Raw genomic sequence first — 20,474 nt, 5'->3', positions numbered from 1 at the left:
AGGGCAAGGCCCATCTAGCTCCTATAAATTGTAATCAGACTAAGCATTTGCTTTGTAAAGGTATTTAGCACCTAATAATGCAGATGGATTCAGGGGAGTGGAAATGGGATAAAGAGATTTTTCCTTCTAAATCACTAGTTTGACTGCTCCCCAGATTGACTGCAATCAATTTTTCCTCATCTGATAATTCCTGAGTATCCTTAAATTAAATAAATGGTAGACTCAATCCAGTTTCATGTGTTCACATTCCTAAAGCAATCCTTATTACAAGTGCTTTAGCTGACCATAGAAGAAGACACATGAAAAAAGACTGAGCACGGAAATGGAACTGCCAGGACTGATCACTCATTTTCCCTCTCACTACTACAGCAGGATAGACTTAATCTGATGTACAACAACAGAGAGATGAGGGAACTGTAGTGCTAATATCATACACAGCTTTTTAAAGTATTGTAAGCAGAATCCTTCAAGATAATGAAATCCCTCATAGCAAAGTAAATAGGTGTCAAGAATACTCAGCATGTTATTAGATTGGGACCTTAATGAGACCTACATTTACTTTAAAAATTAAGAGGCTTGGAACCTGTTCTCCCTTTGATATATATAAATCCTATTCATGTTAATATCGACGCAGCAGCCATTGCCCACTATTTTTTATGTAATGCCATTATTTATTGCTTTATAATCCAGAGACTTGACTTAACTCTATGTGCACCTGCCATTCTCAGCCAACAACATTTATTTGGTTTGCCCATTTTTACCATTGCAACAGCAGATAAAAATTCAAGCAGTTTTAAGTGTAACCCTTGGTGCATGATGCTACCTGCAGCTGTGTCCAGATGTTTGGGACCTGGGCTGCCAGGCAGCTTTACCCCTGCTCAACTCAGAACAGACTCTGTTTCACAATGGAGAGACCTTGCAGACTCAGGAGCAACTATTTACAGAAATTTAATTATATACAGAAAAATAATTGTTATATGCAAGTGAATATTAAATACTATAAAAAGCTTGCAATACTCTACTTATAATACACAAGGATGGGTTTATACAAAAAATAACAGTTGATAACTATTTATACTTAAGGGATGATCAAGATAATGAACATAAAACCAATAACTTATGCACTATGTTAAATATTCATTGTATTAATCCGCTAATTAATTATTTACAACTAATAGCCAGAGGCGACCTGAGCAGGGTGCAGGGCCTGGGGCAAATCAGCCTGTGCAGAGTCCAGGTCCTGGACACGAGGAAGCTGGCAGTGGATTCAGCAGCAGGGGGATGGTGAGTGTCCAGATGTGAAGCTGGTAGCAGCACAGAGTCACCACAGCCACTCCTCTCCGCTCCAAGGGGCCCTCCAAAGTGCAGGGCCCAGGGCAGTCATCCCGAGGGATGGCCCTGCTAATAGCCAGTCACTCTGACTATTGCTCAAATGTATGAAGGGTGGGGCAGTCCCTCACTCCTCTCATCCCACATTTTTTGGGCTGAGCTGTCTCGGGCTATCCCCCACAGGCCCAGGCATCTCACAGTCTGCAGAGGGTGTTTCCACTCCAGACCCAGAAAGTAAGGAGAGGGAGGAGGAGGAGGGGGGAAGGACTGCTCTGATATTGACTGAGTAGCTGGTCAGTGACTGTGATGCTTCCCTGAGGTCCCTTCCAATGCCAGTGCTTTGGGGGAGGGATGGAAAACAGCATAAAAAGCAGATTGTTTGAACTGAGCTGCTTTCTGCCGTGGGGTCATTACTGAGGTGTGTTTTCCAGCAGCTCAGCAGCGTCAGACAACAAAGGCTATCATTCATTTCCTACTTGCTAGCCTAGCAAGTGGGATTTATCAATACCTTTTGCTTTTTATACCCTTCTATTTTATTATTATATTAATTGATTCCTTTCAATTTATTCCTCCCCCAAAACCCTGTTTTTGTTTTTGTTAGTCTATTTTGTTTTTGTTAGTCTATTCTTTTTCCCCAGAAGAAAAATCTGTGCTTTCTCTCACAGTGTGCATTCCATTCACTGTGCAGGGAAGCACGGCATATACTGCTTTTATAATACAAAATTTATACAAGAACACATACATACATTTATATATTTTTATTTTATTTATTACATAGATACATACATTATACAATAATCTACATATATTACATAAATCAGATTACATTACAGAAAAACACAGATTTTCCAGCACACCAAGGCAAAGACACTATGAAACACACCATGAAGCATGACAGAAAGTGTGCTTGTAGACAAGTACCTGGCTGGATTTACTTAACTCAGCGTGCTTTCCTGCCCAGAGCAGGGGTCAGATTTGATTATCTAATGCGTCCCTTCTGACCCTAGAAATCTATGAAATATATGACAGGCAGTTGGCAAGCCTTCAGGAGGGGCAGAAGAGGGGGTAGATGGAGAGCTGTAAGTTCCACCCCACCCCCAAACTGAGATGCAGCCTCTTTTCTATAACAAGGAGGCATAAGGCTTCCATTAGTTCTACAGGCAGCAAGGAGAGGGAAGCAGTGCCAGTGCCACTGCCTGTGCCTGAGTCTGCATCTCCTCCAAGAGCCATAACCAGCCATAACCCCCTCCAACCACAAGAACAAGCAGCACCAGCATAACAGTCTCCTCCACTCCCATTTTACTTCCCATGCTGAGCCTTCCAGTGCCAGAGGAAGAGCTGGAGATGGATCTGGATCTGAGTGCCATAACAAGGGAAATTCTGGGGAAGGAGGGGGAATCATCTGAGTTTGTGCTCCCTCAAGTTTCCTCTAGAGCCAGGTCTCCTTCCATAGAATACACTTCAGAGGAGGTTGAGGTAGAGGGTGCAGAGGCAAGTGGCTTAGCTGAGTCTGCTCCTCCTGTTGCTGTGCCTCTGCCTCCTGAGGAGGGGAAAAAGGCAACATCCACACATGCACCTGCACCCCAGAAGTGAGTGGGTGGCATGGTCTGGGATCATTTTGAGTTGTCAAATGATCCATAGATGCATATATGCCATATATGCCATATATGCAGATGATCTATATATGCTTCTCCATATATGCTATCTGCCTGCACTGCTGAGCCAAAACCAGCCAAGGTAAGGGAACAAAACACATGAAAACCACGGGGATGCTGATGCATCTCTGCAGGAACCACCCCCTTGCCTTTGCTCCTCCTCAGCCTGCCACCATTTAAGGCCCTGCTCTTAAAGCTGGATGCAGCACTCACTGCATCACCACCCAGTAAGGGAAGAACATGTCCCTGCTGAGCTCCCATGCCAGGATGAACTTGGAGGTATGGGCTGGGGCTATTGGGAAAGAAGGAGGCCTCAGGTCCTGGGCATGACCACTAAAACTGCACTCTGCCAGGGTTGGAAGGCCTGGTGGGACTGCTGATAGTGCGGCAGCCCCAGGAAATGCCAAGACCATGGATCTCCCTGATGAAAGGTGGGTTGGAGGTAGGGCTGTGCAAAACTTAAATCGCTAATTCAACTCAGAGGAGATTCAGCCCAATTCAGCAGTCAAATCTCCAAATCTGAATTGAATCAGGAGACCCATTAATCTCTCCGAATCGAACTGGAAGCCTCTGATTCAATTTGGAGAGATTTGACGATTCAGCCATAGACACAGCTTTATATGTTTTTTCTAAATACCTTGAGGTAGCAGGCATGGATCATGAATGCTGAGATGGTGGGGTGGATGGAGCGTCCCACAGGAGCATGGGGAAGGTCCACCATGGAGCATGCAGGAGACCCCCTGGCTCAGTAACTGGTGCCTCCTGGGTCTGGCGGGAGCACCGGGGGTCCCCCTGTGGCTGATAGCCAAGCCAGGGCAGTGCGTGAGGTGGGGGGGGTCTCCCATGTGCTCTGCAGCAGACCCAGATATGAACCAGAAGTGAATCAGAAGTACTTCCAGTCCACTTCTGGGTCTGCTGCCAAGCACGTGGGGGACCCCCCACGCTCCTGTGGGATACTTCATCCACCCCATTATCTCAGCATTCATGAGCCATGCCTGGTACCTCGAGGTACGTAGAAAAAACGTATAAAGCTGTGTCTATGGCCAAATTGTGATTCTCTGAATCAGAATTTAATGTTCAGATTCAGATTTGGCTGAATTGAATCAGGACAGTGATTCAAATCAACAAATCAAATCACTGTCCCCTGAATCGGGCTGAATCTGAATTCAATATGGCCCGCTTTGCTCATCCCTAGTACGATGCACCATAAACTCCAGCCACCACACACGTGCACACAGTCTTGGCTGGGGAAAGTCCAGACCCATTACATCTTTCACAGGCCTGAGGCTTGCTGGTTGCAGTGGAGTGGTGAGGCTCCAGGTAAGCTTAGCTGCCTGGAATGCCAGCTTTCAGGTTGAAAAACCTTTTGTCAGGCTGAGGAAACACCTACAGTTAATGTGTGTGCTGTTCCTGGATGGAAGGAATAGTAAAGAAGCCAGAAGCTGGTACACAATGCAGGCAAGAAAGCCAGTCAGTGAAAATGGAAATGAAGGTGTCAGGGGATGAGGAACAGACTGGGATCAGTGGGGAAGAGGTATGTAGCAGCACAGGCAAAAGTTGAGAGGTACCTGGGGAGTCACATGTCCTGCACGTTGTAGTGTGTCAGAATTCCAATGTCTATATTGAGTCCATGAGTTTCTGTACCAAAGAGATTGATGAACTGCAGTTCATAGATTTCATAGACATTAGGGCTTGAAGGGACCTCAGAAGATCATCGAGTCCAGCCCCCCACCTGAAAGGCAGGAAGTCAGCTGGGGTCATAGGATCCCAGCAAGATAAACATTCAGTTTTCTCTTGAAGGTGTTCAACGTAGATGCTTGAACCACCTCGATGGCAGGCTGTTCCAGACCTTGGGGGCTCGGACAGTAAAGAAATTCTTCCTTATGTCCAGCCTGAAACGGTCTTGCAGGAGTTTATAACCGTTCAACCTCATCATCCCTTGGGGCGCTCTGGTGAACAAACGTTCCCCCAGGTACTGGTGGTCACCCCTGATAAACTTATAGGTGGCCATCAGATCACCCCTGAGCCTGCGCTTTTCCAGGCTAAAGAGCCCCGTAGCTCTCATGCTGTCATTGTAAAGTCTGTTTTCCTGACCTCTGATCATGCGTGTGGCTCTCCTCTGGACTCTCTCTCTCAAGCTTCTCCACATCCTTTTTGAATTGTGGGGCTCAAAACTGGATGCAGTACTCCAGCTGTGGCCTCACCAAAGCTGAGTACAAGGGGAGAATGATGTCCTGGGATTTGTTGAGAAGCATCTATGGATGCAAGCCAGCATTTTTCTCGCTTTACCAGCCACAGCATCGCATTGCAGGCTCATGTTCATCTTGTGGTCAATGATGACCCCCAAGTCTCTTTCTTCCATAGTGCTAGCCAGCGTAGCACTGCTGAGCCTATAAGGATGCTGCAGATTTTTCCTCCCAAGGTGGAGAACCTTGAATTTTTCAGTGTTAAACACCATCAGGTTCTTGTCCACCCATTTGCTGAGCCTGTCCAGGTCAGCCTTGATTGCCCTCCTGTCTTCAGGTGTGGATGCTTTGCCCCAGAGTTTGGTGTCATCAGTGAACTTGGCCAGTCCACTTCTGACTCCAATGTCCACATCATTAATGAAGATGTTGAACAGTATGGGTCTCTCCAAGGTGCCTGCTACTTGGAGAGCTGGGATAACCCCTTAGGTGCTGGTTACTGGGGCAACTAGAGAGAGCCTGTGACCCACACCTGCTAGCAGTCAGGTGATCAGAAGAGGCAGGGCCTGGCTCCCATTTAAACCCCAGGGCTGAGGCCAGGCAGGCAGTTCCCTGCTGGCAACCAAGGGGGAAAAGAGCTCTGCCTGAGTGAGGAAAAGGAAGAGGCCTGAATGCCTAAACAATGTGATACTGGTGAGAGATGGAGAAACCTTGGAGTGGCTTGAATGTTGTTATAGCCAGATAGCTTAGATTGATGTTATAACCAAAGGGCTTGTGTTTTGTTTACTGTTAGACCAGAGGTTTGGGTGAGGCTATTACGGGTTGGAGGAGGCCTCATAGGGGACCCACAGCAAAGCGGGAAACCCCAGCCCCAGAGAGTGGGCAGCAAGAAGCCCCAAAGATTGAGGAGCCCCGGAGGAGGGGGCAGCAACCAATGAAAGACAAAAGAGCAACATTGGGAGTGTGCCAAACCCGAACGCCAGAAAGGACACAGTATAGGGAGAGTGCTGACTCCGAGCGTCAGAAGGGCGCAGTACTGTGAGTGTGCTGGACCTGAGCGTCAGGAAGGACGTAGTATTGGGAGAGTGCTGACTCCAAGGGCCCAGTAAGGCTGAGCGAGACAAGGTCACAGAGAGCCCGAGCACCCAGTGAGGCACAGCGAGAGAGACAGCACCCAGTAAGGTGTGGCAAGAGAGAGGCAGGGCTGCAGAGAGCCATGGCCAAGAGGACAAAGGGCAGCCTCCCTTTAATATGTATAAGACCAAGACGTGGTGAGCGAGATTTGAGGGTGCTTTTAGGCAGCTTGGCACGGTACAGTGGGCAACTAGGGGAGAGCATGGCAACCCTAGGACACCCCTCCTGTTACAGGGTCTAAGGACAGAGCCTTGGGGAACCCCACTGGTCACAGGACACCATGATGAGTGGCTTCCATCTATTACCACCCTCTGGGTCCAACCATGGAGCCAATTTCCCAGCCAGTGGATTGTGGTGGAACGAAGGCCACAGTGGGCCAGTTTCGCCAAGAGGTGATCATGGGATACCAGATCGAAGGTTTTTTTGAAGTCAAGATACATGGCATCAATCTCTTCTCCCTTGTCCAACTGATAGGTCACCTGGTCATAAAAGGAAATAAGATTGGTCAAGCAAGACCTACCCACAACAAACCCGTCCTGGCTATCCCTCATGATGTTGGCGTCGGCCAGTCCATCAAGGATGGCCTCTTTAATAAACTTTTCTAAGATCTTCCCCAGGATAGAAGTCAGGTTGATGGTCCTGTAGTTTGCCAGATCCACTTTCCTCCCTTTCTTGAAGATAGGCACCACATTGGCCTTCTTCAAGTCTTCAGGCACTACACCAGAGCACCATGAGTTCTCAAAAATCTGTGCCAGAGGCTGGGCTATGATGTTCACCAGGTCCTTGAGTACCCTGGGGTGTAAATTGTCAGGGCCAGCTGACTTGAAGGTATCCTGCCTCTCAAGGTGTTCCTTCACGAAGTCAGCATTGATGGAGGGCAGGGGATCATCTTCACCTGGACCTCCCTATTCTGTAGTCGACATGGGCATCCCATGGAACTGATGAAAGACCAATGCAAAGTACCCATTTAATAGGTTGGCTTTTTCCTGGGTGTCAGTTGTCAGATGTCCCATCTGGTTTAGCAGGGATCCAATGTTGCCCTTGCTTTTCCTCCAGCTCTCCACATATCTGAAAAGGGACTTTTTACTGTCCTTGATACTTGAAGCTAGTTGGAGTTCAGTTGCAGCCTTGGCTTTCCTGGTTTGCTTCCGGCAGGATCAGACCAGTGCAGAGTGTTCCTCCATGGAGGTGAATCCCACCCCCCATCCTTTGTAGGCCCTTCTTTTTAGCCTCAGGAGGTCTACTAGATCACTGGAGAGCCAAGGGGGCTGCTGTGCCCTCTTGCTGCCTTTCCTCTGAGATGGAACAGAATTAACTTGTGCATTGAGGATTGCTCCCTTAAGGAGCAGCCACTCTTCCTGAACTCCCCTCCCCTTGGGGTCATGGTCCCTTAGGGCCTCACTGACAAGCCTGCTGAGCTTGTCAAAGTCAGCTTTCCTGAAGTCAAGGACTTCAGTGTTGCTGACTGACTTGCCAGCTTTACGGAGGATGTTGAAGGTGATCAGCTAATGATCGCTGTCACCCAGCTGCCCATCGATCATGAGGTCGCTGATTAGGTTATCCCCAGTTGCCAGTACCAAGTCGAGCAGCACTTTACCTCTCATAGGCTCAGTTCATAGACTTGTCTGTGAAAAGTGGCTTGTAAATTCCCTTTGAGGATCAGGCCTGAGAGATTGAAGACAGGTGGTGTTCTGTTCTTGTCTTTGGTAGATTTACGGTGTGCACTCATTCTGGTGCACAGTTGTTGCCTGGTGTCTCCAACATATTTTCCATCAGAATACTTGGTGCCCTGATGGAGATATGTATTGTATTGTAAAGTTATCTCCATACTGGAGATATTGTTGGCAGGTTTTGCATGTCATGTCATAGCATAGTGTGGGTCCATTCAGTGTGGTAAGGCTGTAAGAAGTTGGCTTCTGGTGATGAGGTTAGTGAGATTCAGTGTTCGTTTGAATTTGCAAACCACTTTGTAGACTCCCCAGGTACCTCTCCACTTTTACTTGTGCTGCTACAGCCCCCTTCCCCCCCTCATCCCAGCCTGTCCCTCACCCCCTGATGCCTCCATTTCCATTTTCACTGACTAGCTTTCTTGCCTGCATTGCATGCGAGCCCTTGGCTTCTTTACTATTCCTTCCATCCAGAAACAGCACACACACCAACTGCAGGTGCTTCCTCAGCCTAAGGGTTTTTCAACCCCAAACCTTGCTAAGATATATTTCTCTATTAAGTTGGTCTACTAAAACATACCAGATTGACCCAAAGAATCTTGTCTGCCAGTGCCATGTCCTTAGACCAACACCCCTAGCACCTGTCCCTGGTCAGCTGACTGGAAGGAGGCAGGGCCCTGGGTACATCTAAGCCCTAGGGCTGGGGCTGGGGCTGGTGGGGAGAACTCTCTGGCAGCTGCTGGAGAAGAAGATCCTGCAAGAAAGAAAAGAAAGGCTCTGTGACAGTTTGGCTGCCTGAGGCCATATGTAGACTAAACGAGAGACATGTGTATATGGCACTTCAAAGTGGGCTGAATGCTTTTTCACCACTTTAATGGTGTTGGTGTTTGCACGCTTTGGCAGCAGATTGCACATTAATTCCAGCCACAGTAGAAATTCGGCGGCATAATGCACCTTAAATGACTTAGGGCATAGCAAACTAAAACTCCTTTGAGAAGTTTTAGTTTGCTACCCCTACAGCCACGGAGCTCCGTGCAGCTCCACGGCTCCGTGCAGCTCCACGGCTCTGCAGGCAGCCTGACAGAACCCTGGGAAAGCAGCTCCACCCAAGAAAAGTGGTGAACCTGATCTCCCCCCACTAAAAGCCTGCCTGCCTGCCTGAGCTGTGCTGCGGCCCAGTGCTTCCCTCTTCAGCTGCGGTGCTCGCTGGGACTGCCGGAGCCAGGTGTCTGCGGACAGGTGACACTTGGAGGTGAGGGCCTCAGCTGCCGCGGAGGCAAGCACCAGCCCTCCCCCCACACGCCCCTGCAGCCCAGGGACTGCTCCACCTGCCAGCGGTTTGCCCTCACCTGCCTCTCCAGCGGCAAGGGATGTCAGTGAGGTGCGTGCACAATACAGGGATTTAATCAGCCCTAAATTGAAGCAGTGTTTTTTAAAATCCACCACTTCAATTTAGGGCCCCCATTTCGTCTACACACACTCTGAGATGCTAGTCCTACTGTGCTTCAGTGCTTACCTGTTGTTATTTAAAGTGGTGAACCAAGCTGAGGCTTTAGGGTAGAAGGAGGCCTCATTGGGGCATGCTACTGTGTCATGTAGAAGCCCCAGAGCCAGTGAGGGCACGCCTTAACACACACACAAAGTCACATGTCACGAGATTTGTCAGCAGCTTGAGGTACAGTTTCCCAGAAGCCTCTGCACCTATCTCCTTGAAACCTGTCAGGCTTTATGGCCTCAGAAGGGGCTACCAAGCCTGCTGTTTTGACCCCACTGCACCGTAATACACGCACGTGACATGAGCTTTGTTTGTCAGAAGTTTGAGATGCAGTTTCTCAGAAACCCTGAGACCTATCTCCTTGAAACTTTGTGACCTTGGCACAGGCTACCCTCCCTGCTGTTTTTATTGAAGTAAGGCAAGAAATTACAAAGTTATAGGCAGTTACATGATTCCCCATTATAGCCTATAGGCGACACAGCATCAAAACAGTGAAACAGTTTTGATGAAACAAAAGTGGAACAGTGCTTTGAAATTAAATGAAACTTGAAATGAAACACTGTCCCATCAAAATGGAAGTCGAAACAAAGCTGTGCTGTTGCGCAGAGCCCTAATTTATATTATCATAGTGCCTAAAAGCCACCATTGTGGACCAGGACCCCTTTTTGTACTAGGTGCTGTACAAACACAAAAGAGATACTCCCTGCCTCAGAGCTTACAACACCAATTCAACACAAGAGACAACAGATGGATGCAGACAGACAGATGGGAAGTAAAGGAAACAGTGAGACAATATTGGTCAGCATGATAGATAGTTGTAGTCAGCATCCCAGCAGGCTAACCTGGAACCCTGTCAAGTTGCTATGTAGACACCACAGCAAAATTGATTTTACTGGAGTCATCTGAAGTGGAATAATGAAAGAGTTTCAAAGACGTCTATGGGAAGTCTCTTTGGAGTACATGAGGTATCCTTGAAGACAACTCCTTGGCTTGTGTTTGAAAATGTAACAAATGATAGAGGTCAACATGGGCTGATGGGATGCAAGGGTTGGTATCTCAGTACTGATGATGGGTAGAGTAAGGGTGAAGGGTCTTGAAAGTTAAGCCTGTCTGATGTGTTTAAAAAGAGGAAATCAATATAGGAGGGCATGCAAAGGGAGGACTAGCAAAAGGGACTGGCTAGGAAAATGATCTTTTCATCAGCATTCTGGATGGATATGAGTACAATTAGACTAGACATGTCAAAGTCAAAGATAATGGCAGTAACTGAGACCCAAGATAATCAGAGAGTAGACACTTAAGAAAGGCTATATGTTAGAGATGGTAGGCTGAAAGAACCTGCAAAGCTTAGACATAGACTGACTGATGAGCAACGGGGTGGGGAGCAACCTTTTGGGCAAAATTAGCCCCATACTCTCCTTGAATGCCACTCCAATCCTTTTTCTCTAACTAATCTACTGCTCTGCTTTCTGCCTCCTGCCCTGTGCTCCCCATCTGATCTGATTCTTTGCTTTCTGTTCCCTGCCCTAGCTGCCACTGTGCTGCCTGTCCCCGCCCCAATCTCTTGAATGCCAGTTGTGTCACTCAGGCCACAGGTTGGCCACTCCTAACCTAGAGGGATGATTGACTTGAAGATGATGCCCCCAGTATGGTCTTAAGTGAGAGACATGATAGTGATATGACCCACACTGGATTGATGATGAAGTCAGCAAGAAAGGATTGGAGGTGGGTGATAGTTTAAGACATGCATTTTAACTATGTTGCACTTGAACCGAGATACAAGACACAAGCAGAGGTTTTAGTTTGGATAGAAGATAAATCTTGGAGGAGAGAACTGGATGTAAAAGGTCAGTGTGGCAAGAGTCATGGGCAAGTTGCAGATGTACAAAGGTAGCAGAAAACAATTTGAAAAATACTATAAGGATACTGACAGGAGACACTGGCTCAGGAGCCAATCTAGTACTTGTGCATCTCCTCCTACCAGACAATTGGAGTGGATTCCCCAGGGAGACATAGAATGTGGCTGAACTGCGCCACTTGGAGGACCTGGAATATCTCACCAATGTCTACAGAAATTCCTCCTCAGGACCACAGGCACAAGAGATGGTGAGCTAATTTGCCAGACAGACAGGCCTCCCCATAGCAAAGGCAGCCTTTAAAAATGGCAGCCTTTTAAAAATGGAAACAGAAGTAGATGTGGATGAAAGACAGAATAAAGCTGGGACTTCAGTATTCCCCTACCATTTAATAATCAAATAGTCCGCTGTGACCATTGCTTCACAATGTGATTCAGATAGTTTTCTCAGTATGTATCACTTCCTAACATAATACGTTGTCACCGTTTTTCATGGAGCTACCACAAAGACCTTCAGGTGTGTTGTGTGCAATCTTGTCGTAAGTGCTAGGATAACATATTGTATACCTACTACTGTATTTTCTTTGAAGGCAGATATTCAAAATAGTTAACAATTCTGAATTAGATTACATTCCTGAAACTGGACCACATTTGTTTCTATGGTCTTTGATATACAAAAAAGCTCAAATATTGCATATCAATCCACAGCTTTGGTTTCAACAAAATACCAACGTTTTCCACACAACCTTTCCCCCCCAAATCCACCTGAGAATTGGATTGTGTATTATATGTGAGAAAATATGGTAAGATCAATTTCTGCTACTTGCTAGGCAAAAGTGGAAATAAAGTGATCCACAGGAAGAAAGAAGATCAGTGAACAGGCTTGGTTCCCTAGCTGCTGCTGCTACTTACTTACTTACTACAAGGAAAGATCTTTTTGCTCTTCATTCTACCTTTCAAAAACAAGGTGCAAGATTACATATCTTATTCTTGGGTACACTGTATGAACAAAAATATAGTAATTCCTTCAGAATATTTTTGTTCTGGCATGCAAGTCTGCCATTTTAATAAAGTATTTGGCTAAATTTATTCCAAGGAGAATCTGGACACTTATATTTGTATTTAGTATATTTGGAACATTGTTAGTTATCCCAATACTGAGGTGAATTTGAATAGCTGCTATATAATGTTGCCTAATGGTTATAATTTGCTTATATTCCAAATTAAAGAAAAGAAGCATGAAGTAATGTATGTTGCTGGCCATTTGTTGATTACCAACACTGGATATATATTAGCTTTACTGACCTTTAAAGAAACTGCAACCTAATATATTGTGCAAAAGTAGCCTGGATCAAAGCTTGCAGTTTCCTCCTCCGAAGCAAAAGCATATGAAATCTGTGAATAGCTTGAACTTTAGCCATCTCTTAATGAGATACAGCCCTGATCCCTTTAGTAAGTGAGGCAGCAAATTCAAATGTTTCTAAAAATACAAGTATTACAATTCAATGTGACCAAAATGCTTTCTTGGCATCCAGTCCAAACAATACTAATGAAGCATAATAATCCCTGGCTGAACAGGGTATATAAAAATCTAATTAATATTAACAAGCAGAAACTGAATTAGGGCTGAACATTGCTCTAAGATGAAGCGGCACTTGCTTGTACAGAAATCCTACCTTGATTGTTAAAAAATGGGCTTTATTAACAGAGCTGGCCTTAGGGGTGGGTGACATGGGCAACTGCCCAGGGCGCTGTGGTCCAGGGGGTACCACACACACACACACACACACACACACACACACACACACACACACGAGTAGCCCATGCTCCCAGCAGTGCTTTTCCACCCATCCGCCCCAGCTGATTCCTGCTCCAGGCAGGAGTAGTGCCCAGCCCAGCCTGCCCCCTACCTCCAGCTGCTCAAGAAGAGCAAAGCCAGGCAGTGTGGGCAGCAGCAACCATGCCTGCCTGCCTGGTGCACCATGCTACTCCACCTCCCTGCCAGTCTGTGCCTTGCGTCCCTGACTGCCTCTGCCTGCAGCAGTGTTTGGGGGGGAGGAGGAGGAGGGAGCACCAGAAGGACACAAACATACAAGTTTGCCCAGGGTGCCCTTTCCCCTAAGGCTGGTTCTGATTATTAACTACAGTCTAGTGCCTACATACAGGTCTTAAAACTGGGATTAACATGCAGGAGTAGAACTAATATGGGGACTTTTCTGACTGAAGTTATCCTTTTTATGAAATCAACATTTTCAATGGCAGTCTCAGTTTTGCTGAAAAATGCCATTTTTCTGTTGGGAATATTTAAATGACAGATAATGAAGACAAACCAGCTGTTTTAGGATTGGTGCTAAAAGGAAGGTTGTAAGACATTTGATGACCGAGATGCAGATACAAGAATAGGACTTTTCATGAACGAGTTATTTCTACGTGAGTCCTGGGGAAAATGCAGAATGGGAGCTGGCACAACTGGTAAGAACAGTTTCAAAATGAGGGGACCAGGTTGAGATACTCCTGCAATCTCCACGTCTGGTTTTAGAGAGGAAAATTCAGGTAAACAAGACTATAGAAATGAATAAAGGAAAACCAGAGAGCCTGAGGGTGAAGATTTCTACAAAGTACTATGTTGAGAAAAATAGCACATTCAGGGTGGCAATACAATTTTGACCAGACTGGACCTAATCTGGCTGAGAAATGGAACTAAGTCAACACAAATGTACTGTGCTCAGCAGCAGTACCCTGAAGCTGCTGTGCTCTGAGCATATGCTGCCTCCAAAACCAGAAGCACTGCTACTGTGTCCACACAGCACTGCATACACTAATTGACCTGGGGCAGGCTAATAGGCACTATCATTCAGCAGTACTATTTAAACTTTCCACACAGATGTGGATATACTGCTTCTGATTCAAAAGATAGGTTGTGCAGAGCAGAGTGGCAGGACTGAGCATGCTGTTGCTAAGTTTACTGTACGGTCACGGCCTGGTTGTAGTCAGTAAGAAAATAAACAAAGGGTTTTTAGAGCAATGCAAGGAGACTGGCAACAAAATGGAAATATGATCAGCTGACAGGGATCACCTGAGAAGAGTCCCAGCTCGGGGGGAGGGGGGAGAGCAGCAGCATGCATGGTGTGCCCCCATACCTGGGAGCCCCATCAGCTGAGGGGGATCCCAGTTGTAGAAGCTTGCTATTTGCTGGAACAGGAAGCTGCCAGGATCATGATCCTGAGCTTCTCCTGCACATACACCATCATGATCCCCTGCTAATAAGACATGATAGGATCTGATGCACAGTCCCCTAATTATGCCTCCTGCCATGTACATGTGGCATTGCAAGAAGCTCAATTGTGTGGATCATGCACAAGATGCCATCACACCTTTACATGCACATCTGGCAGGGGCTTGAGTTAAATACATGGCACTTTTCATTCATGAAATAGTATCATAAGTCAAGCCAAGCATCCATTCCTTTGATTAAGATAATACCTTATTTTATTGCATATAACATGCACTTTCCCCCCTCCTCCCCCCAAACTAGCTGGGGAAAATTAGGGTGCATATTATTTGCAAGGAAAAGGGATCTTCTTGGGTCTGGACATTTGAAAGGAGGTAAAGCAGTGGAAGCATTAGTTGCCATGGCTCTGAGAGCCACAGAAATTTATGCTGCCAGTGCTTCCCCCCCCCACTCCCCCTGCCCATCATCACAAAATTTCCAAACCTGTAAGGGTCTCTTTCCCTTCAACCATGTATCAGATCAGGTGCTGAATTGAAACCTGGTCTGGACCTGGTATGCGGGGTCTGACTTGGCATACTGGATCTGGGACTGCAGACCCAGTCAGATCTAATGCATCAAGTCTGGGACCATGGACTGGTTCCAGAGCCAATGCATGGGGTTGGACCCACCACCCCTCCCCAACTCTGGAGCCAGTGGGAGGCCTCAGGCCCAGCATGCAGTCCTGGACTCAGCATACTGGATCCTAAACCAGCACATGGCTTAGAGCCAGCACTTGAGGTGAAGTAGTTCTTCCTAATATCTAACATAAACCTATCCTCCCTCAGCTTGTGGCCATTGTTCCTGGTGACTGCAAGGGGGGCCCTGGTGAACAGACTTTCCCCAAGTCCCTGCTGCTGGCCCCTGATAAGGTTGTAGGCAGCCACAAGATCCCCCCTCAGTCTCCTCTTGCAGAGACTGAAGAGATTCAGGTCCCTCAGCCTGTCCTCATAGGGCTGGCCACGGAGGCCTCCAACCATACGAGTGGCCCTCCTCTGGCCCCTCTCCAGGTTCTCCACGTCCCTCTTGAAGTGCGGCGCCCAAAACTGGGCACAATACTTCAGCTGCGGCCTGACCAGCGCCGCCTAGAAGGGGAACAAGACCTCTCTGGACCTGTTAGTGATGCCCCTGTTCATGCAGGACAGGGTGAGGTTGGCTCTGCCTATTGCTTCGTCGCATTGGCGACTCATATTCATCCTGGAGTCAATCATGACTCCAAGATCCCCTCTGCCTCTGTGCTGCCGAGAGGGTCAGCCCCTCACCTATAACCATAATGCTGGTTCCCTCTCCCCAGGTGCAGCACCCTGCGCTGTCCTTGTAGAACCGCATCCTGTTCAGATCTGCACACTTCTCTAATCTATCCAGCTCTGCCTGGATGAGGCCCCTGCCTGCCAGTGTATTCACTTTATCCCACAGCTTGGTGTCATCGGCTAACTTGAACAGGGTGCTCTCCACACCCTCATCCAGGTCGCTAATGAAGATATTGAACAGCACCGGCCCAAGGACCGAACCCTGGGGGACTCCGCTGCCCACACCCTCCCAGATCGACATCGACCCGTCCACCACCACCCTCTGGGTGCGCCCCTGGAGCCAGTTTGCCACCCATGTGACTGTGCATTTCTCAATGCCACAGTCCCTCAGCTTGCCCACCAGAATTGGGTGGGACACTGTGTCGAAGGCCTTCTGGAAGTCCAAGAAGATGACATCGACTTCCTCCTTCCCATCTAAGCTCTTTGTTAGCTGGTCATAGAAAGAGACTGCGTTAGTCAGGCAGGATTGGCCTGGCATGAACCCATGTTGGTTATCCCCCAACATCACTTCCCCTTCAGGGCTCTCACAAATGTGGCCCTTGATAATTTTTTCAAATACCTTCCCCAGGATAAACGTGAGGCTGACTGGGCTGTAGTTGCCAGGCTCTTCCTTCCTCCCCTTCTTGAAAATAGGGACCACATTGGCCCTTTTCCAGTCCTCAGGGACTTGGCCTGAGCACCAGGAGTCCTCAAACAGCTGTGCCAATAGCTCCACAATGACACCAGCCAATTCCCTCAACACCCATGGATGAAGGTCATCCAGGCCCACCAACTTGGACACATCTAAGCCCCCCAGGTAATCCTTAACTAAGTCTGAACTAACAGTCGGGGGACTCGCATCCTTCCTGGGCCTCTCTACGCTGTCACCCGAGAGCACCCCATTGTCGGCAGACAGGAACACAGAGGCAAAGAACTTGCTGAAGAGTTTTGACTTCTCTTGCACGTCCATCACCAACTGCCCTGCCCTGCCCTGCCTCGTAGGGGTCCAATGTTACCCCGAGACTTCTTCTTGCTACCTATATACTTGAAGAAGGACTTTTTGTTATCCTTAATCCCAAAGCTAATCTAAGATCCAGTGCTGCTTTAGCCTCCCTTACCAAATCCCTACAAGTTTGAGTCAGGGAGGTTTACTCCTCCTTTGTCTCTGCCCCCTGCTTCCACCGCCAGTATGCTTTTTTCTTTGTCCTCAGGCCAGCCTGGATATCTGTGCTCAGCCATGAAGTTTTCTTGGACCCTTTTCCTGCCTTTCTGCGCAGTGGAATTGCATCATGCTATGCTCCAAGGATAGCCTCCTTGAGGAAGGACCACCTTTTATGGACCCCCATACTAGCTACACCCTAGGTGCTGAGTGCCTCCCTGACTACTGCCCTGAGCACATCAAAGTTGGCTTTCCTAAAGTCAAGCATTTGTGCTGTGCTAGTTACCCTCCCCACCTTTCTCTGAATAGCAAACTGGATCATTTCATGATCACTGTCCCCTAGCCTCCCTTGTACTAGCACATCCCCCACCAGGTCGTCCCCAGAGGCTAACACAAGATCCAGTATGGTGTTTTTCCTAGTGAAGACGAGTACCTCCTGCATGAGGTGTAGGTCCTGTATGCACATCAGGAACCTTCGTGAGTGGCTAGACCTGGCCGACTGCTCCTCCCAGTTGATGTCAGGGTAATTCATATTGCCCATGACCACAACACCCTTTGCACGCATGACCTCCCCCAGCTGCCTGGAAAATTCCAGATCCAGCTCTTCCTCCTGATGTGGTGGCCTGTAGTAAACCCCTACCACCAGATCCCTCTCCCCCCACCCTCCTTGAAGTTTGACTCACAGGGTCTCAGTTAAGCCTTCTTCTGGTCCCATTTGGAAGGTAGAACTGGTATACTGTTCCCTAACATACAGCATAATCCCACCCCACCTTTTTTCCCCTTATCTCTTCTAAACAACCTATAGCCCTCTTTATCTACTGTCCAGTCAAACGTTTCATCCCACCATGTCTCCACTAGGCCAACCAGGTCGATTTTACTACTTGCAAGCAGGAGAGCAAGCTTCTCCTGCTTGTTCCCCATGCTTCTTGCATTAGTGAAGAGACACCTTAATCCCCCCATGGGAGCCCTGGGCACCCCCCCTACCTGAGAGACAACTGGTCCCTTAGTATATAGCTGTGCTCTTACCTGGGCAGGTCCTACACCTGGTTGAATTTTCTTTTGCTCCTGTGGATCCCCATCCCCCGATGAACTTAGTTTAAAGCCCGCCAGAGGAGGTCAACTAGCCTATAAGAAAACTCTTACCTTTGGGGGAGAGATGGACACAATCATGCCCCAGGACGCCCTCTGATTTGAAGTGTGGGTCATGATCCAGGAAGCCAAATCCGGCGTGACGACACCAACTCCAGAGGCGCCAGTTCACCTCACGGATGTAGGCATGCTGCCACTGACGGTTTCCACTAACCGGGAGGAGAGACGAAAAGACCACCTGGGCCCCCAACTCTCTAAGCTTGGCCTCCAGAGCCCTGTAGTCATCCATGATCTGGTCCAGACTACTCTGGGCCGTGTCATTGGTTCCCACATGGATGAGGAACATAGGATAGTAGTCAGAAGGCCGGATGAGGTCAGTGATCTTCTCTGTGATGTCCCCAATCTTGGCTCCTGGGAGACAGTACACTTCTCTCACATTGTGGTCTGCGCAGCAGGTGGGTCCCTCCGTTCCTCTGAGAAGGGAGTCCCCTATGACAATGACCCGACGTCTCTTCCTCTGGGTCATTGGATGATGCTCAGTTGGTATGCATGATGGCTTGCTGGATGAGGGCGTGGCTTCCTCCCTTCCTTCTTCCTCATGCCCAGTCTCCTCCAGTACTGCCAGGGCCACATACCTGTTACCCAGTTGTACTGGGGTGACAGTTGATGCAGCTATGCGCTGCCTGCAAAGCCACCTGGCCCTGGAGGTGACCATCCTCCATTCGCCTCCTGCAGACTCCTGGGTGATGACAGCCTGAGGGGACAGGCCCTGCAGAGAGAGAAAGTACCCTTCAATCTCGTCCTCCTGATCCCCTGCAGCCTGCTCACCTCCGCCTGGAGCTCTCTCACCTGCCCCTCCAGCACCGCAATCCTGGCACAGGTGGGACAGGTGAGAGAAGCCCCTGCTTCCGTGTCCCCCTGGCCCCAGGGACCAAGCCAGGTAGCCCCCACAGGCAGCTGGCCCCACCTGCATGGAAGCCTCACCGGTCCCCGGGCCAGGAGGCAGCCATGGGGCAGGAGCCCTAGCTGCACTCCGCATGACAACTCCCATGCTCTCACCCCCACTCACTTACCTGGAGACGACTGCTGCTGCTGTTGGCTCTTCCGCTGTCTGTGGCCTCCCTCGCGTACCTCCCTGCACGAACCCTGGTGCAAACTCCGGGACGCCCCTAAAGAGCACACCTGTTTGCGCTCCCTGTTCGCGCGGCTCCTGCCCGGTGCAGCTAAATAGGGTCAGGTGGGGAAAGAGTCCCCTGCCTGATCGCCAGCACCTGGCCCCACTCACTCCCTTCCCCCAGCTTACCTTCTCATTGCCACAGCTGTCCCTTAGCTCCCGATCGCTGCTGCTGCTGCCTCAAAAGTTGGATGACACTGAACAGCACGCGAAGCAGGCCATATTCGATTCGTATTTGGCCCAATTTGGGGGACAGAGATTCAATTTGTGGAAAAACTTGAGAGAGTCCAGAGAAGAGCCACCCATATCATCAGGGACTTGCAAAGCATGCCATATGAGGAGAGGATGAAGGACCTAGGCCTCTTTAACCTAAAGAAGAGAAGGTTGAGAGGGGACCTGATAGCAGCTTACCACTATATCAGAGGAGTGCATCAGGAGCTCGATGAACAACTGTTCACTAGGGCACCCCTGGGGAAGACCAAGGCCAATGGATATAAACTCCTGGAAGGCCGCTTCAGGCTTAATACCAGGAAAAACTCCTTGATAGTCAGGGTGACCAGACTGTGGAATAAACTCCCTCCAGAGGTGCTGCAGTCACCTACCCTGGAGGTTTTCAAGAGGAGACTGGACAGTCACCTTGCTGGGGTCACTTGACCCCAGTTGTCTTCCTGCCTAGAGTTGGTGAGGCTGGACCCAATGATCTGCAAGTTCCCTTTCAGCCCCTAACAATTTATGAATCTATGATTCATTGATTCAGATCACTGTCCAAAATTGATTCAGCTGAATCCAAATCTGAAGATTCAATCAGCCATAGACACAGCTTTAACTGTTTTTTCTACATACCTCAAGGTACCAGGTGCAGCTCATGAACACTGAGATGGTGGGATGGATGGGGCATCCCACAGGAGTGTGGGGGCTCCCCATGTGCACAGCAGTGGACCCCCCCCCGCTCCCCCTGGCTTGGTGATCATCCCCAGACACAGGAGGCACCAGTCACTGAGGCAGGAGGTGCAGGGGGTGTTCCCCATGTGCTCCACCACTGAGCGCACCAGGCCCACTCCCCACGCTCTCATGGGATGCTTCATCTGCCCCACCAACTCAGCATTCACAAGCCGACTGGTACCTTGAGGTATATAGAAAAAACATTTAAAGCTGTGTCTACGTCCGAATCATTAAA

General features: G+C 48.6%; 1 protein-coding gene across 1 annotated transcript; it reads right to left on the bottom strand.

The window, feature by feature from the left end:
* Positions 1-8,469: 8,469 nt before the first annotated feature.
* LOC149871974 (uncharacterized) lies at positions 8,470-19,462 on the bottom strand. The gene is made up of 4 exons (XM_090033578.1): positions 19,427-19,462; positions 19,197-19,292; positions 18,178-18,892; positions 8,470-8,722 (listed from the first exon to the last, which is right to left on the bottom strand). The coding sequence occupies exons 3-4, from the start codon at positions 18,836-18,838 to the stop codon at positions 8,589-8,591; spliced, it is 795 nt and encodes a 264-aa protein (XP_089889704.1). The 5' UTR covers positions 18,839-18,892; positions 19,197-19,292; positions 19,427-19,462; the 3' UTR covers positions 8,470-8,588.
* Between the last annotated feature and the right edge of the window lie 1,012 nt (positions 19,463-20,474).

Source organism: Crocodylus siamensis, chromosome 2, assembly GCF_052110815.1.
Source record: "Crocodylus siamensis isolate JL-2025a chromosome 2, ASM5211081v1, whole genome shotgun sequence".
Taxonomy (NCBI): domain Eukaryota; kingdom Metazoa; phylum Chordata; order Crocodylia; family Crocodylidae; genus Crocodylus; species Crocodylus siamensis.
Note: the sequence above shows the minus strand (reverse complement) of the source record. Positions and strands in the feature narration are given on the sequence as shown.

Coding starts and splice junctions, on each gene's coding strand:
- LOC149871974 (XM_090033578.1), bottom strand. CDS start 18,838: ATGGTCACCTCCAGGGCCAGGTGGCTTTGCAGGCAGCGCATAGCTGCA. Junction 8,723..18,177: donor TGTCCATCTCTCCCCCAAAG/GTAAGAGTTTTC, acceptor TCTTTCTTGCAG/GATCTTCTTCTCCAGCAGCT.